Genomic DNA, 19,802 nt, shown 5'->3' with positions numbered 1-19,802 from the left:
ACTTAAAACTATTTTATAAAATAAAAATGCACACCATGTCCATCCGAGGCCAGCAGACTCAAAATGGCCTATGACAAAAAGCTTTATAACTCCCACAATTCTTGAGCTATCAGCGCCATTTACATTTTTGGGTAGAGCTTTTATGATGTAAAATTGATTTTAGTCTGTCGTTTTACAATGAAGTAACTCTAGAGGGAGTTATTGAAGTTAGTTGCAATTACCGGATAGTTGCAATTACCGCACTTCACCTTAGATAAATCTACACAAATAAAATTACCTAAGCTGAAAAGTAGTGATTTTGCAGCTCATTCTAAACTATTCTGTTTCGCGACTATTTTTTTGCTTTTTCTTAAAAAGTGGTGATGTGACTATTTAGTAAGGATAGTATAATTTCCAAAAGTCAATAAGTTACCTAGTAGAACAAAAGTGGTTCAGAACAAGCCCCTGCGTCACCCCATGCATTTTGAATTTTGCTATAAAAAATACCTACTACTCTTTCAACACTGTTTAGCTGTAAGCCCCCAGCCCGATCACTCATAAAATTCCAACCTGTTTGAGTAAACATTCTTCTTATAGATCCACAATATGATTGAGTAATGTGTGGTTAATTGGCCACGTGGCGCGCGGTGCATGGTGCGTATTTGTAAACAAATGTGCGTTTGCGCATCATTTGGTCTTGCATGTGGAGGGTTACTCTATACTGAAGAAAAACTAAGGGTCAATTTATACTGGGGCAGAGTCGAAGAGCAGCGAAGCGTCAAATTCTTCACAACTTAAGCAAAGCCGCACGAATGGTTGGTTGCGTTGGTCACGCGTAGACGCGCGAAGCGCGAAGAATGCGCGCGACTTTTAAAAATCTCAGTAGCAATGTGTGCGTTATGCTGTGGAGTTAATGTTGTATTTGTAATGTTCAGTATTGAATAGACGCTTCGATTCGCTTCGACTCTGTACTAGTATAAATTGACCCTAACGAAAGAGAGCTGTCAAGTTTAATATAACGAGATAAGAGTCGTGTCTCGCGCAACAGCGCTAAGAAGCTTAGTTTTTCGTCAAATGGAGTGACCCCCTGTGAGTTTACTTACCTACCGCAAAGTCTCGTAAGATGTAAGAACTCTTAAGTATAAAAGAAGAAATGAGGATAAGTACTTTAAATTCCTTAGCAGTTAGTTTTTTTAGAAACACTGATGAAACATGGCTCCGTTTTGAAAATCTATCGTGTTTGTACCTTTCCATAGGCCGTGATAGACCAAGAATTAAACGACAGAAACGGTATATTTTTGCTTAAAAAAAATATTTTAATTATATGATTTCTATGGCTATACCTGATATAATACAATATTTAAAGTTATACATATAAAAGTACCTACAATAGTTATAATAATACATTATTATATGATTAAGTATGTGTATCATTAAATAATTAAAGAAAGCTACTAATAGATTAATTCCCAAACTTACATGGGTATATCTATACATACCTATAAAATGATATTTAACTTCCAAAACTGAAAAAAATACATTCACTTATCAACATCATAATATCTTAATTTACTATCACATAGGCAGTTTGTTCGGTAGTTTATTACTAATGAAGGTGTACTTCGTGCAGTGGTACTTGAGTTCCTCGCCGACTGCTGTTGTTTCCGCTATTTCGTCGCTCTGTGGTTCTGAAAATAATAAAATGATTAATATAAGAGACTCAAAGTTAAGGAAAGGGAGAATGGAGACAGTGGATGGCGCATTAAATTCAACAAATAAATTATGCGGTCCATGATGTCTATTACGATGCAAAAAAGATAGTAAGTATCAATTTAGGGGTTTTATCAAAGGCTGACTACTAAACAGACTAAAGTTTACACAAGCGATAAAAATGGTAGAAGTTGTCATTATAATTATGATAAACTTGCAGAAGCATGCCACTGGTGTTTAATGTTAGTTGTTGCCTGTTGCTAGCTGTTCGTGGGGTGCTCGGTATCCGGGCGTATGTGCGCGGGCGCCGCCTCGTCCCGTTATCTACGCACGGCTGGCGGGATGACGCGGGCAGACTGAACGGGTCGCGCCCGGATACTGAAAAAATATTATATGCCTCTGCAGGCTTATACCTCTCTGTGGCTTATACCTACCTACATAATACTCGTAATATAATGTATTCGCGGTATCCGGACCGGCTACCTACTTACGTACTTTTATGTAACTCTTATTATATTATGTTATGCATTTATATTGTACCTATTCTATTATTTATGGTTTATTTATAAACTAGTATTATGCGTCTTATTATTTATAAATATATATTTTTACTTAATGTACCTACTTATATCTACTTATACACCAACCTAGCTTACTCAAATATACACACATTCCACACATACACACATACACACACACACACACAACACAACACAACCCATCCTAATTAAGTACCTCGCGTTCGTGACTGAGGTCACAACTCTTAGGGCCAGCTGAAAACCAGCGCTGTGGCCTCCTGGGCACAGCACACGCTGAGCTGGTGCCTTTTTGACGCTCTGGACAGCAACCGTGCTTGTTTGTATTATTTTCTGTTTTTTTCTTTTCATATAAATTATTTGTAGTATTCTTTTTTTCTTTTTGTTTCTGTTTTTTATTGTTCAGTGTGTCAAATAAATGTTTCTTTCTTTCTTTCTTTCTTTCTTTCTTTCTTTCATGCTCTCCACAGGTGTTTACACCATTGCACAAGCTCACTTTTGCCATTTTTATTGCAACGCTTAATATCTCGCCTGTAGTAGTGGCATAGCTCCTTGGGAGACTCTAACAACCAATGTCCAACTGTGACTATGATGTTGGTCGATTTGCCTTGTTATCTGAATATGCATTTAATTATACAAACCTATATGCTGCCAAACTGACGGCGGGAACACCGGCTGTTGGGTGAATGCGTAAACCACCTTCAAATCTCTTTTAAGACCCTCTTTAGCTGCTTCTTGTTTCTTATTAAGTTTGACACGATACCAGGAAACTGGCTTTCTGGTGAAGGAAGTTATACGTTAGGTAAATATATAAGTACTTACACTCTTCGTGTACCTAATGCAGAAAAATGCAGTTTCTTATCGTTTGATAACAAAAGAGTTATACGTAATATTGAAATGTATGTAAAAAGAGATGTACGATCGCCATAGCGGTGAAAAAAAACTGAGAGGTTTAGCTAACACTCATATTATTTCGTCGTGGAAAATGCATGGTCGAATGCTAACAAAAAACTGGCTTTACACCTTAATCTGATACAAACAAAGGCTACTTTCAAGCGAAATTAACAGCAACACTAAGAATAGATAGAGGTAGAATACTAACTTGAGATGGTCCTTCACAATATTGTTAGTGAGTGGTAGAGTTATCTTTTGTACTGGGTCGTTCATCAGTTGGCCGATTGTCTTTACTGGAGATTTCTCTGACACATAAATCTCTAGAAGCCGTGACGCTAGCGGCTTCAGGTTTGCTGAAAGTTAGACCAGATTAGTATACTTAATAATGTAATATAATAGGTATCGCGTTAAATGATAGATACATTTGATTAGTCACAGCTCAGCCCACTTTTTGTATAAATAGATTTGTGTTGGAAGCTGTAATTTGGGTTTACAAAAAAAAAAAATATCTACAAAAATACATAATTACATAGATAAACCAAATGTAGATAACATAATTACAAAAACAATATTAGGAAATTGACGGTGGCACTCATTCTATCATATCCTATGTCGACTTATTCGAACTATCAATACTACTTCCGCTTATGCAATGGCCGTCATTTCCATACATCATCATTCCATACATACATCATTTCATATCCTTATATGCACTAGCCTTAAACTTACCAAAGTCAGCTCTCAAGCAGATCTCAGCCCTGTACAAGTGCTCGAGACACACGTGTACTTGCGCGAACTTCATGAGCAGGTGCTTCCACGGGGAGATGTCGATCTCGTCCGCTATGAGGGGCACTTCGTTCGGTACCTGGGAAGTAGATGGGGATATAATGTAAGGTGTTGCTGTAGGTTTATATAGTTTATATACAAAAGCTGAAAGTTATCGTTTACTATTGGCATACACACTGGAAGGAGACCCGTGCCCTAGCAGTGGGGCCGTGAGGGACCGTGATGGTGATGATGATTGGCATACAATGTGACATCTCTATTAGAAACATTCGTAAATCGAGGTCTGTGATATTTTTTTTCGAGAGGATTCGTCAACAACTGGTAAGACGTAGACCTGGATATACCTTTATGAATATTTTCATGATACCATCATGCATTTACATCATAGAATAACAAGTACAAGTACAGTGCTAGTCTCGTTATTCTATGATTTACATAATGCGAAATAAAAATTCAGGACCGCCAACGAAAACTTTATCAACGTCGATAAAGGTGCCGTGCAAGTGCAACGCTATCGGAAATCAAGTCAACAACAAATACTAACCTTCTTATCCCCAACCAATCCGTGTTTCTTCAGCGACGCAAACTCATCAACAGACAACTCATTCGGATCATCATCGTAGAACGACTCGCAGTCGAGTCGTATCGAGTGTTCCGCCGTCTGAGATAAACTCTCGAAAGGATTGAGCGAGAAGTCCCCACCGCTCATCGTCATGTCTTGGATCGTTTGGTTGATCTGCTCGATGGATTCGTGGGATCTGGGGGGTAGAAAGGCAATTCCACTCATTATTGGTTCATAGTTTAGTCACCTTTAGACAGACCATGGTCAAACCATTAAGTTTTTCATATACACAGCGCCATCTATTGTTTTTTTCGTAAACTCATAAAAGGTGTTATATTCAACTGAATATTGGAACGGAATCACCGGCCGCGGCTGGCGTGGTGTAAGCGAGCTCACAGTTCGCCACAATTTATAATAGTCTAGGGGAAACTTAATAGAGGGCGCTATTTATAAAATCAGTTGAGGACGTAAATAAGCGTCACTATATCGCGATTCGCCATAAATACGGCGTTATGATTAGTAGAAGCATTAAACGAGATTATCGACGTCCGTGTAGCTCTGCTAGGAGCGTTATGGCCGCCTTGTGAGCAACGGTGATACTAGGCCCAGGAAAATATAATTTCTAATAATTTTGCCTCGGCCAGGAAGCAAACCCTCAGATCAGTATTGTAACATTGAACATACATTATAAAAACCTACCTGACATCCTGCGCCCAGATATTAGCGATGTAAAACGAATGTTCGACCAGCGACATTATGTGAGTGTATTCCCACATCGTTTTCTCGACACCAACTTGCGCTACTAAAGACAAGGCTTGGGCGGGGTTTGAACGGAGGTTCTTCAGCACTTTAGACGACTGAGAGTGCCCTCTGGATAGTTTTAGGACTAGCTTTGAGAGATACGATTTGTTGTTTGCGTCTATCTGTAAAAAAATATGGAACTGTTAATAGGGAGCTCGCCATAGTTAAGTTAGAGGGAATATCATTCATTTATTAAAATGTTTATTGTATACTTACAAAAGGTCTAATCTTTCCAGAAGATATAAATTTGAGGGCCTGGATCAATAGCGATATGAGTTCCTCAGCTGTGTTGCAATCTGCAATGGAATTATAATTAAGTATTTTTAAAATAATATATATTACGGAAGTATCAAATCACTTCACTATTGCTAGGACTATAAACAGATCTGTAGTTATGTTCTATCATTTGAAGTAATTTGCTCAGCAGATAAACAAACTCAACTATATTTCAGTCGGGCCCGCTGGATCTACGACTTTAGCCAAGTAGCCAGTAGTGGCTGTACGAAAACTGCCAAAGAGTGAGTGTGTAAGGTATCCTTGGGAGAGACCTATAATTTAGCAGTGGACGATTAGGCATGATAATAAACCAAAATATCAACACAAACCTTTCATTATATTTCATCGCTTCATTCTTCAGATATAATGTAACAATGTAGTCCCTTTAGCCTACAAGGCGACTTCGCACGATTAAGAGATAACCTGGTTAACACTAGAGTGGGCGCGTGGGCTACAGGTGTAGACCAGGGTATGTTTTTGTTGTAAATATCTGGAACGCACGGCACTAGCGCTCTGTACCCCGTGTATTCCTTCCTCACGAACCCCCGCGTCCCCCAGCAGCGTGCCCACTGTCCCGGCACACGGGAACCTGAGGAGCACGGTGGCTAAAGTTGCTGGGCTACGTATGTAGCCCGCGCGACCGTTCTAGGTAAGTGTTTTTTTCTGATTTTCTGTTTTATTTCTTGGATTTAATATTTTTTTATGCAAATTTACGTTAATATGAAATGTATAAGCATATTACTTGATTGTTTTTTTACTTTGTTAGTTCTGTTTTGGACTAAAAACACTTAAAAAATCATTTGAATAATTTTAGGTAATAATGGCGGTGAACGAAGGTCAAATTCGGAAATGGCTTATGGAAGAAGAGGAAAATAGTGATAACTTGACGGAAAGCAAAGAAGAAGGTCCTATGGAACCGTTAATTCTTTCCGATAATTCTCATTAATCCGAGAGTGAACAATAAGTAGAAGATTTGGACGAAGATGATGTGATGTGAAGGTACCATCATCATCATCAGTTTTGATCAGCTACAAGTCCCAGAATGGTATGAAATGGAGTAAATTTCCACCATCTGCTACTATATTGTATCCTATATTGTAAGAAACTATGATAAGTTTATAAGTTTTGTGTCCTAGACTCAAAAAAAAATCTTATTAGTGCGATGGTCCCAAATAATATCGATATTTAGCAGTATGTCTTTGTTTGTTAATAACTTTGTTAAAATTTGAAAATATTCATACGTTTTTTACTTTAAAGTTTAAAAATAAATATGATAGTTGAAATGTAACAAAGTGTTTTACTTTTCAATCAAATATATGTGCTTACGAGGCATTACAAATGGGCTACATATGTAGCCCGCGCGACCATCCCAGGAGTTAAATGAGCGCGCCTACTCTAGTGTTAAGTCTATAGACTAACTTAAAACGAATGTGTCCCATCCCTGGTCCTCCAGCTGCCTATAAATACTACCCCCACCGCGGCGGCTCTCATTCTTTTTTCGTGCGAGGCGACGAACGCACACTTCAAATTCTCCGACATTTTCTCAAATTACCCTCAGTTAGAAAAAATATTTTTTCAACGATGCCGAAAAGATCTAAAAGTGAGAAGATCGAGTTTTACAGTGCTAAAATAAGGAAACTACAAGAACCACGTCGTAAAAAACGACTAAGAACTATTATTTATTCGGATTCTTCGGATTCTGAAAATAACTCAGGTAAGTTTCAACAATACAATATATCTACCTTGAATTTTACCAGACAAAGGATCGTTCCCTACGTAATTAAACACTTGGTTTCAAAACCAAGGGCGTAAAAATCCTGGGGGTTAACCGTGAGTTAACACAAAGGAAAGTATTTGCTTGGTGGTTAACCGTGAGTTAACACGATAGCGTTAATATGGTCCCACAGATCAGAAAAAATAAAGTATTGATTGCTACAATAACACTTTATTATTTTGTTTTAGACATTGCACCAATAAATAATGTTACGACGCCGACGGCCGGACCCGACCATACTCCCTCAGAGGAGCTGCTCGACATTTCGCCACCACAACCAGAGGGACCTATACTGGAGGAGCCACCGATCGAAGTTCCGTTGGACTCGGACGTGCTGAGCGCGCTGGGCGACGCCGCTGAGGAAGCCCCTGTGTACGGTGAGCCTATCCACCCTGACCTAGCTCAACGATGGCTACCCATCCTTCGTAAAGGTCTATCTAAAGACGAGAAGGACAAGTTGCTAAAAGAATATACTTTCCCTGATAATTGCAAACTTTTAAGAGCTCCTACCCTCAATGCCGAAATATCATCTGCTGTTAACGAAAAACCTCGAAACAGAGACCAAAAGATTGCTTTTAATCAAAATCAGCTTGGCCTAGGCATCACTGCTGTAAATAGAGCTTTAAGCCTGCTTCTTGCTAATGATGACAGACCTAACAAAGTGAGGGCCATCAAAATATTGTCAGATGGATGCCGCATACTTTCCGATCTCCATTGTATGGAGACAAAGGCAAGAATAAAACTTATCACACCAGGGATTGACAAATCATTTTTAAGCTTTACTCAAGACTTAGAAAGAGATGAAACTCTATTCGGTTCTAAATTAGCCGAACGAATCAAATCGTCAAAAATTATTGAGAAACAGGGTTTACAAATTAAGAAACCTACACCTACTGCAAAAAGTTCCAGTACTTCATTCTCGGCCACATCAAACCGCCCGCGATACCAGGGAAACTGGTCAGGTCCGCCTCGCTTCCCGCCCTCGGCGAGCAGAGGCGGACGTGCAGCGACGCAGAGGTACAACCCGTACAACCCGGCTGCTCGCAGAGCGCCGCCGCCGCCGCCCGCAGCCCCCGGCCCGGCGAGGGCCACGAATTACCTCAAGCAGCGCGACCGTGCCCCAACGCGACAGTGACGCAGGTACATGCTGGCCGATTACGAAATTGTTATAATTGTGGGTCTCAAATAACAAAAAACCATGTAATTTTAAACTGGATAAGAGATGGTTTCCCTATTCCTCTCGTGGGAGAGGTTATCCAGTCATCTGTTCCTTTAAACACGTTCACATCTCTAGAAAAACAGAACATGTACTTAGAAATACAAAATCTGCTCGAATTAGGTGCAATCAGCGCATGTGAACCCAATAGCGAACAATTTATTTCCAATATTTTCTTAGCTCCGAAGTCAAATGGCGGCTACCGATTCATTCTGAACCTTAAGACATTTAATAAGTTTATCGAAAAAAATCATTTTAAAATGGAAGATTTCCGAACTGCTTCGAAACTGATAACTAAAAACAGCTTTATGGCTAGCATAGATTTAAAAGAATCATATCTTTCTCTGGCGATTTCATCAGATTTTCATAAGTACCTCAGATTTCAATTCGAAAATACAACATATGAATTTAAAGCCATGCCCTATGGCCTCTCAGTGGCACCTAGGACATTTACAAAATTAATGAAGGAAGTTGTCTCTCACCTTAGGCGTAGAGGTTTCATGTCTGTTATTTACATCGACGATTTGTTATGCGTGGGAAAGACTTATATTGAGTGCCTTAATAACGTTAAAGAAACCATTCTATTATTGGAATGTTTAGGTTTTGTTATAAACTATACTAAAAGCCAAGTCGAACCGTCCCAAACTTGCAAGTTTCTTGGATTTATTTATAACTCGGTTGATATGACGATTTCTCTCCCTACAGAAAAACGTAATCACATACTACATTTGGTAGAAAAATTTTCGTCTTTGCCTAAATGTTCCTTAAGAGATTATGCTCACCTTATAGGCGTTCTAACCGCAGCTTGCCCCGCTGTAAGATACGGGTGGGTCTATACAAAACAACTTGAACGACAAAAATTTATTATGTTACAAGACCGGTCATATGATTCAAAAGTTAGATTCACAAATGAAATCCTGCCTGACCTAGTTTGGTGGTCGACACATATTAATACTACATATAATCCTATAGGAAACACCAATTTTGACTTGGAAATCTTTACTGATGCTTCTATGACAGGTTGGGGAGCGTTTTCCAACAATAGCCGGGCCAGCGGGACATGGCAGGAATGCGAAGTTATTTTCCATATAAACTACTTAGAGTTATTAGCTGTATTTTTTGGCCTCAAATGTTTTGCGCGCGAAAAATCAAACTGTAATATTTTATTGCGCGTTGATAATACGACAGCAATAAGTTATGTCAACAGAATGGGAGGTGTACAGTTTCCCCATTTAAATAATTTGGCAAGGTCAATCTGGCAGTGGTGCGAGGAGCGAGGGATTTGGTTGTTCGCGTCTTATATCAATACAAAAGACAATGTAGAAGCTGACGAAGAGTCAAGGAAAGTTAACCCTGATGTAGAATGGTCGTTAAGTGAGTCAGCTTTCCAAACAATTGTTAACGCGTTTGGACAAGCTAACATAGATCTTTTCGCTTCTCGCACAAATGCCAAATGCGAAACTTATGTATCGTGGCAACGTGATCCAGAAGCGCTTGCTGTCGATGCATTCACTCTTAACTCGAATAATTTGTCTTTCTACGCATTCCCACCATTCCCTTTGATACTAAAATGTCTCAGTAAAATTATTAATGACAAAGCCGAAGGTATCCTTGTGTATCCCCTATGGCCTTCACAACCATGGTTCCCACTATTAAATAGCTTAATAATATCTGATGTAATTTACTTAGATTCTGACGTAAACCTTTTGCCCTCCTATAGGACGCACAATCAGAGATTCAACCGGTTTACCCTGGCTGCAGCGAAGCTCTCCGGGTCGCGTTTCTAAACCGTGAAACCCCAACATCATCTTTGGATTTAATGTTGGCGTCTATTTCAAAAAACACAGCTACTCAGTACAATGTTACATATAAATTATGGTGGGACTTTTGTAAACTTAAAAAATTTCAGCCATACCAGGCTAACCTTACAGCTGTATTGTCTTTTTTGACTGAGCAGTTTAATAAAGGCGCTTCGTATGGAACTTTAAACAGTCATAGATCAGCACTATCACTTCTATTAGGAAACGAAATTGGCTCTCAAGATCAAGTAAAGAGGTTATTAAAAGGAGCATACAAATTAAGGCCTACGGCCCCCAAGTACACTTCTACTTGGGATCCTCAGGTAGTACTAGATTATATCTCTAATTGGTTTCCTAATACAGACCTTTCGTTACAACAAATTACAAAGAAACTAACAATACTACTTGCAATTTGTACAGGACATAGAGTACAAACATTGTCACTGATTAAATTACGTAACATAAAAATAGATCACAACGGGGTAAAAATTCTTATCTCTGATATAATTAAAACATCTGCGCCAGGTCGCAATCAACCATTGTTAATACTACCGTATTTTGATCAAAATAAGAATATCTGTCCAGCCACAACTATTAAAGATTACATAGAAGTAACCAAAGATTTGAGACAGACAAGTAACAATAATCTTTTATTGACTTTCAAAAGGCCACATAAGGCCGCCACCGCTCAATCTATCAGCAGATGGATTAAGCAGGTTCTATCAGAGAGTGGTGTAGATGTGTCTGTGTACAGCGGACACAGCACGCGGCACGCGTCCACCTCGGCCGCTAGTTCCTCCGGCCTCTCAGTCGAAGCTATTAGAAAAGCAGCTGGTTGGACTAAAAATTCTGAGACTTTCGCCAAGTTTTATCACCGCCAGGTGTTAGATGAAGGGTCATTTGCCAAGTCAGTCTGCCTTCTTAGAGGTAATTAAGATTATTAATAATTCAGATGTATTTATAAGTACTTAATGATTAATAAAATTGATGTAATAAATAGCCTGTATATAATCCTGTGTTGAAGATAATTATCATTACTCAATAATATTACTTCTATAAGTTATTTATTGTAATCTACTATTTCGTAAATCTGAACATAGGACACTTAATTTTGTTGTTAATTGTAATAACTTAAGTAAGTATTTATACTGCATAGAAATATACCATAATAAAGAATTAATGATGTTGATTCTAAATCCTTTATTTATTTTACTTCCCTACATAAGTAATACAAATAGATTTAGATATACCTACTTACTTTCAAATAAATACTTATTATTTATCTACCTATATCTGGACATATAATAATATATGGATACTTATATAAACTAAAAGTAAAGTTAAAAAATATTTATTGCAAAATTTTGTTACATTTTATGATAAGGCTGCAATTACAAGCATAATAAATAATAATTGATAATGAACAAAACTTTCTACTCTGAACATCTACATTGTTACATAATATCTGAAGAATGAAGCGATGAAATATAATACATGATCAAACGAACTTCTCAAGCGAAGTTCGATCAGTATTATATGAATACGCTTCATTCGAAGATATAAAACTCCCTCCCTTCCCGAAGAATAAGACCCCAGTGAAGATTCTTGTTGTAGACTCTGAAGAATGAGAGCCGCCGCGGCGGGGGTAGTATTTATAGGCAGCTGGAGGACCAGGGATGGGACACATTCGTTTTAAGTTAGTCTATAGACTTAACCAGGTTATCTCTTAATCGTGCGAAGTCGCCTTGTAGGCTAAAGGGACTACATTGTTACATTATATCTTCGAATGAAGCGTATTCATATAATACTGATCGAACTTCGCTTGAGAAGTTCATTTGATCATGTAATATATCCCATAGCGTATAAGTAAAATCATTACTGGACCGTCCCTGGTCCAGCTCCAGCAGACACTGCCTGAGACTACTGGTATCGTCGGAGACGCACACGCAGCCGCCCGCCGGCCACTGCGCGGTGTACGCGTAGGTTTCCACTTCGTTTAGTGCTTACATAGCTCATAATACCTGCAATATGAAGTGGCAGTGGGATGGCCATACATGCCGCAGAACCTCCGGAACGATGAGTTTACTTTCCTGATCCATCAACTATTGAAACGGTATTTTTAGAACCAATGGCCGCTGGGGCAATCGAGTTTACAAGTGTACACCATGAAGCGTAGCGTGGGACATCCTCCGGTCCCACTGGTCTGTGGTAGTGGTGGCTGGATGAGGAAGGGAGGCCTATATGCAGTTTTCCAATAGTGGTCATTCCACTAACCTTTCAATATATCCCACAGTGTATAAGTAAAATCATTACTGGACCGTCCCTGGTACAGCTCCAGCAGACACTGCCTGAGACTACTGGTATCGTCAGAGACACACACGCAGCCGCCCGCCGGCCACTGCGCGGTGTACGCGTAGGTTTCCACCTCGTTGAGGAGATCGTTGAGACGTTTAGTGTTGTTCTGGCGTTTGAAACCTGACCCCCAGTAGCAAGGTCACTACAACAGGGGTCAGGTTTCTGTGCTGACCACTCTACTCGTAGGTCTCTACCACCACGAACAGGCAAGTGTAGCGTGGGACGCCTTCAGGCCCAATGACCTTAGATAGGTAGCCAGTATTCGCTGGATAAGGAAGGCACAGGCATTTGTCCAGACCTTAGATAGGTAGCCAGTAGTGGCAGGATTAAAAGGCAGAGGAAATAATATCACAGCACTTCGTGGCAGTGTCCTTTGTCTCGCAGTTAGTAGATGTTGCACTAATCTTTCAATATATCCCACAGCGTATAAGTAAAATCATTACTGGACCGTCCCTGGTCCAGCTCCAGCAGACACTGCCGCAGACTGCTCGTGTCGTCGGTGACGCACACGCAGCCGCCCGCCGGCCACTGCGCGGTATTTACAACAACAGGCAAGAGTAGAGTGGGACGTCTTCCAGCTCGTAGACCGACTATCTTACGGTGAAGCGTAGTGCGTTGCGTCGTAGCGTTGTCACCGGGTAGTTTTCTATATATTTTATGACATGCACCATTGTCGACGCGACGCAACGCAACGCAGCGCAATGCACATATAGGGCCTCATCCTTAGACAGGTAGCTGGTAGTGAAGGCCGAGGACTGAGTGTTGTAGCGCTCTTTCTTAGAAGCCTTTTGGCAGCAGTAACTATTCCACTAACCTTTCAATATATCCCACAGCGTATAAGTAAAATCATTACTGGACCGTCCCTGGTCCAGCTCCAGCAGACACTGCCTGAGACTACTGGTGTCGTCAGAGACACACACGCAGCCGCCCGCCGGTCACTGCGCGGTATTTAAACCTCCACAAACAGGCAAGAATAGAGTGGGACGCCTTCCAGCTCGCTAGACCGAACATCTTACGGTGAAGCGTAGTGCGTTGCGTCGTAGCGTTGTCACCGGGTACTTTTCCATATATTTCTATGACATGCCCCATTGTTAACGCGACGCAACGCAGCGCAGCGAACTGCACTTATATGGCCTTAAACATGTAGCTGGTAGTAATTGTATGAGGAAGGCCGAGGATTGAGTGTTGTGGAGCTCTTTCTTAGAAGCCTATTGCCAGCAGTATGCATTAAACTAACCTTTCAATATATCCCACAGTGTATAAGTGAAATCATTACTGGACCGTCCCTGATCCAACTCCAGCAGACACTGCCTGAGACTACTGGTATCGTCAGAGACGCACACGCAGCCGCCCGCCGGCCACTGTGCGGTATTTACAACAAAAGGCAAGAGTAGAGCGCCTAACGCCTTCTCGCTCGCTAGACCGACCATCTTACGGTGAAGCCCAGTTAGTGCGTTGAAAAGAAACCTTCAGGTTTCTTTTGAGGACACTGTACCCGTAGGTCTCTATCGCCATGGACAAGCAAGTGTAGCGTTGGACGCTCTCCGGCCCAGTGGACGGAAGACCTTAGACACGTAGCCAGTAATGGCTGGAAGAAGAGGGTCAAAGGTGGCGGTCCGTGGCAGAGCCCTATGTCCAGCAATATTGCACTAACCTTTCAGAATGTCCCACAGTGTATAAGTAAAATCATTACTGGACCGTCCCTGGTCCAGCTCTAGCAGACACTGCCGCAGACTGCTCGTGTCGTCACTGACGCACACGCAGCCGCCCGCCGGCCACTGCGCGGTGTACGCGTAGGTTTCCACCTCGTTGAGGAGATCGTTGAGACGTTTTGTGTTGTTCTGGCGTTTGGAGCCGGGGATCTCGCGTCTGGGGGTTGGGAAGTGCTGGTTAGGGAATAGTATAGTTAAATTTGAATCTGTTATATTTAACTCTACTTGAAATGATAATGCTGCTGTACTGAATGTAGTAGAATGTAGTTCATATTAGAATGAAAACATCATGAGGAAACCTGCACATTTAGATCTAGCAAGATATCTACATCTAGCATGTCTAGATCTAGCACATCTAGATGTGTGAACTAACCAACAGGCAGTGGGTCAGCATAGTGGGAAATGGTCCAAGCTTAGAAAGGAAGTTTAGTCCTAGGGGATATGCACAAAGGTTCCATTCCACAGAGCCAGGTGCAGGTACTTACACCCCCACAGAGAATAGAATAGAATACTAGTAATGTCTACACTGTAGAATGTAGTATTTTTATTTATATGAAATGTGGCTACAGAACATACCTATGATGACACGGGAGTGGACTATTATGCACACCAGGGGCACAAAAATGGAGTCCTAATGTCCAGCACTGGACGACTATTAGCTGACGTAACTACCTGATGTGAGCAGTCTCCAGATCCACAGCGCCGGCGCCGGCCACAGTGATGTCGACCAACAGCTGGTTGATGGTCTGTAGAGCTGTCAGCGAACGCCACAGACTGTTGCACGGGCTGCCCAGGTGACCGACTATCACCTCTTGATCCTGTGTGGAGTTAATAGGAAATTGTTGTAAGAATATTATTATGATAAATGATATGAGATAAATGGCATACATGGTAGGTATTATAAATAAATAATATGAAAATGGTCTGTGTAGACTGTTTTTTTTTTTCTCTAGGTCTATCAATAATCCTTCCACTCCCACATACTATTATTTCTTCTTACGAAATGTATAAAATCATTCTCCTGTGTAGGTATGTAGGTAACTAGGTATCAATGATAAGTTTCCCGTGAGAGCCGTGAAGGTTAGAATAGATTTATAACAGTGGTATTTTATAAAGTGAGGTGACATAACGGATAAGGTCTCGCTCTGAATCGTGAGGCTGTGGGTTTGAATGCCGCCATGTACCAAAGAATTACTTAGAAATAAAGAAAACTGGCACTTACAAAGTTAACCTTACAGGTCATGACCGGAGTGTAGATGCTCCGTCCACTCCACTCACAGTGCAGCTCGGTGAGGTCTCCGCAGGGAGCGTTCACCAGCTCCTCGGTGGTGCGGCAGACAGTGCTGTAGGATGCCCCGGAGAGGGTGTATTTGCAGTCTATGTCTACTGTTATCTGTGAAGATAGAATGGTGTATGATGATGATTAGTTGAAAAATATACACTTGTCCAAAATTAATAATGCACATGCAGATCTTTACACCCGAATCATTAAATCGTAAGAGCCTTAAAAAAACACTTGCATTTTGCACCTTGTTCGAAAGAAATAGGAGTCAATATCATGTGTCACATAATCGAAAACAACCGATCTGTCAAAGATTTCTATGCGCATTATCAATTTTGGAGCACTGTACTTAATTAAAAAAAAAAACTATAAAAGGGTGATGTATGCAATAGTTAAATATTTACTGTTTTAATAAAATGTACTTACTGGATAATTTGATAGTTTCTACACTAGTATATTATGTACTGTAACTTACCAAATCATTTGATAACTTCTCCTGTGCAGCATACTCTTCTACTAACTCATCTATGTTGATGTCATCGAGCAAAAATGTGCTTTCAAACTTTACAATACCCCGCACAAAATGATCCTTATCTGAATGTGCCATGAGAAGCAATGTCTTTTGCTGCTCAGTAGGAGTGCATAGGATCCACATTGGTAGTGTTTTGTCTTCAGCATCTTGATTACAAAGGGCATGGTTGTAACGGTTTGCTATTTCTCTGAAAATTACCAATGGTATCATCAATGAATTGGATACTTTGCCAAAAATTTTAATAAGTACATTTATCTGTGATGTATCTATCTAACTACCAGTTTCAGTCCCTATCTATTGATTACCGGTGGTAGTAAGGTAGGAAAGTTGTCTCATTGTTAGCAGTTTAAGTATGTCTTGAAGACAAAAATATAATACCAAATTACCTGGCCTGATCTATAGATATAGGGGCGTGTAGTGATTCCTCTTTGCTGTACAGCTGTGGCTCATCACTCGGCATTGTCTCATCTAGAATAGTGTGCAGACTCAAGTCCAGTTTTAACGGAGACCCAGTAAGTTCAAATTCCTCTGAAAAATAAACTTTGTGTTATCCTAAAGACTATATAAAATAAAGATTGAATTAATAGATGTGTGTGTACTTGTACTCTGTACCTTTATCATCAGCAGATGTCCTTTTATTGAAATCACTGTAGCTGGACTGTTTATTCTGAAAAATAAATAAGAAGCCTTTTAACAATTCGTACAAAAAGTTATTTTAAAGAAAGTTTACAATATGATTAGTTTATTTAAACCATGGTGTAAAGTGTAGTAAATAGGATGCAGTATATTTCCACGCCTTACCCCAAAACTACGTAGGTTTATGCCAAATAAATAGTTACCTTAATATACACCAGTATCACATCTTCGCACTGTTTATTGTACATCTGAATATAACTTGGAGCAACTTGTTTTTCAAAACCAAGTTTTGGAAACTCATCTGATAAACTTTTAACTAAGTTATCCATTTTTAACCCAAGTAGGTAAGTAGTGTAATGTGATGTGGCCAACGAGTTAACCAGAGGAGCAGTAATATTCTTTGGATTTTGTTAGCACCACCTCGTATTATTGCAATATTTGCAATTTCGGTGAAAAATTCAGTTGACCGTTTCAAAACAATACAGGCAGACAGAAAGTTTTAAATTCACAATGAAATAAAATTCAGTGCTGCTATTGGTCGGCTTAAAACTGTCACTTGTCACTCTTGTCAGTGTCAATGTCAGCATGACAGTAATCACTGCCTGTGTCACTCTGTGTTGCTCTGTGCAGACATAACCGTCGTCGTCGAGCGCTACAGCGCTTAAGCATTAGCAACGTTCCGCTGCGCGAAACGATAACGTTGTTATATAAATATTGCATGGAAGTAATAATACTGGCGCACTCACCAAAATGATGCAAACAAAAATAGACCTAACGAATTCACCTTAAGATTTATATTTGAAGTGAAAGAGGCCGCGAGCCGATAGAGAGGGTTACCACAGAGCCCTTCCTCTCTTTCTAACAATTGCCAGGATTTAGTTGTGTAAACTTTAGTAGATTTTGTACGAAGAGGTCTATGCAAAAAAAATATTAAATTAACTCATAGACTACTGTATATCGTATCATTTTCAAAAACAAATTTATAATAAACCATTACAAACATGTAATTTTAATGAAATATTTGGTATTTGTATGAATAATAATTTCATAAAAAATATTGGTAACTAGTTTTTCTAAATACTTTACGACAAGACCGAAGTTGTCAAGATGACGGATGACGTTTATACTGTTGTAAGAGACGTTATTGCGGCACCAGCGAAGGATCTGTCGACCACCTTTTCTTTGAGTGTCCTAACCTTCAAACCTCCCTCTATGATTTCCTCCCTCCCTCTATCCCAAGACCTGTAAATATCAATTACCTACTAACACTTGTACATACCCCAATCGCTAACATCCTGTATAAATTCTTCAAAACTAACAATATTAAACTATAAATATGTTTGTGTTCATTATAATATACTAACCCTCTGTTTGTGATGTCCCTGTATAAATTGTGTCCGTCTGTTTGTTTCAGGTAGGTATTAACCTTGTAAATATCTTTAAATCTCCACCGTAAAGACAGCAATTTACATAGTGTGTACCTTAACACAATCGTTTTTTGGCCGAATTTGCTGTGTTAGTCACACACGGCATACACAAACAAAGATTGATTGAGAGTATTGAGACGTTATGGTTAGGGTGACCATTCATTCGTACTTTTGAATCACTTTCCATTAATTAGGACCTGTTTCATTCAACTTTTTGTTTTATTTATACCTAAGTATCATTAGGTATTATTGTGGCTGTTACCTTGTAAGGCTGGTAAAGAGTTATGAGCTGTTGATTTTTTTGGTGATAGATATGAGTATTATAAGATAATTTTATCAAGCTTAAAACCGGCGGAAGCACTTAGGTTGAGATATTTTTTTTGAAATCTTATGATTTTAATCAACTAGACTATGTCAACGGAACACCCACAGAGTTAACACGTTTTAGGTACATAGTTGCGTTTAATGTTAACCTGTTTTGACACTTTCTTGTCAACATTACACCCAACTTAATTTTATTTACTTAAAATTATATTTTCCCAAATTTCAGCTTTCCTTCCAATGAAGAAACATAGCAAAGGTGGTTCCAAGTAATTCCCACAAATTTTCATCATTTTAAACCCGATGATAAATCCCGATTCATCGCAAGTGTTTATTATCGTTACAGTCGAACTATAAAGTCCTGACAATAAAGAGTGCGATTTTGCTAAGACTTTTTATCATTGTCAGTTATTTATATTACATTGTAGTTTGCGCTGCAACAACACATCTTCTATAAAAATTTTACTTTCACCCCATTTGTTTACTCAATTGTCATATCACCAAAATACATTCGTACCTACATTGCAATCGAATTATTCGAATAATAGGTGACTTTGAGACCATCGACACATATTCGCGACATGATAGATTAGAAGTGATGTCTCATGAATTACCTAAAATTATGGTCACCAAAAATAGAAAGAGATGGAGGGCTCCGTGCTGACTATCTCTGTGGGCTCGTTTTTTTGGGGCAGTGCGCATTCCTGTTGTATTATTACTTCCATGAAATATTGTTATGACGTTAATTGTTTCTCGCGACCTCTCGATACTATTTTCGAATCTACACGAAGGGTCACTTTTACCAAACGCTAAACGTATTTAAATCAAATTTTAAATACATTTTGTACTAACTGACAGTCGTATGACAGGCTACTTAATTACGTTTAGCGTTTGGTGAAATTCCACCTAACATATGGAAAAAACAAATGTCACTTCGTCATTGCACTTTAGATGCACTTTTGGAACAAGTTTGGAACTAACATTGCCTTACATTTTGACAGTGACAGTTGACGATACGCAACGTTAACGGAGGTTCGAAACATCGCACATGACAATTCGAACCGTCATATCTTGAAAAACGTAGTTTTGAGATATCGCGTTTTGAAAGTTTGGTGTCTCATAATTCAAAGAATAGTAAATAAAATAAATATGTTTCTTTTGTGATTGGTAGATTAACTCTTTGCCAATAAAAACATACCTATAG

General features: G+C 39.5%; 1 protein-coding gene across 1 annotated transcript; it reads right to left on the bottom strand.

The window, feature by feature from the left end:
- Positions 1-1,310: 1,310 nt before the first annotated feature.
- LOC105382044 lies at positions 1,311-17,366 on the bottom strand. The gene is made up of 14 exons (XM_048621771.1): positions 17,054-17,366; positions 16,827-16,881; positions 16,601-16,742; positions 16,158-16,401; positions 15,623-15,793; positions 15,073-15,218; positions 14,343-14,557; positions 5,485-5,564; positions 5,167-5,390; positions 4,450-4,663; positions 3,849-3,984; positions 3,328-3,472; positions 2,867-3,003; positions 1,311-1,667 (listed from the first exon to the last, which is right to left on the bottom strand). Exons 1-14 carry the CDS (start codon positions 17,177-17,179, stop codon positions 1,555-1,557), a joined length of 2,148 nt encoding a protein of 715 aa, XP_048477728.1. The 5' UTR covers positions 17,180-17,366; the 3' UTR covers positions 1,311-1,554.
- Between the last annotated feature and the right edge of the window lie 2,436 nt (positions 17,367-19,802).

The sequence above is a fragment of the Plutella xylostella genome, chromosome 6 (genome assembly GCF_932276165.1).
Source record: "Plutella xylostella chromosome 6, ilPluXylo3.1, whole genome shotgun sequence".
Lineage (NCBI taxonomy): Eukaryota > Metazoa > Arthropoda > Insecta > Lepidoptera > Plutellidae > Plutella > Plutella xylostella.
Note: the sequence above shows the minus strand (reverse complement) of the source record. Positions and strands in the feature narration are given on the sequence as shown.

What these genes read in the sequence shown, in the direction of transcription:
- LOC105382044 (XM_048621771.1), bottom strand. Translation starts at nt 17,179, where the DNA reads ATGGATAACTTAGTTAAAAGTTTATCAGATGAGTTTCCAAAACTTGGT. An exon ending in TGATACTGGTGTATATTAAG is followed by an intron (nt 16,882 to 17,053) that starts GTAACTATTTAT and finishes TTTATTTTTCAG; the next exon opens with AATAAACAGTCCAGCTACAG. An exon ending in CTGCTTGAGAGCTGACTTTG is followed by an intron (nt 3,473 to 3,848) that starts GTAAGTTTAAGG and finishes TCTAACTTTCAG; the next exon opens with CAAACCTGAAGCCGCTAGCG.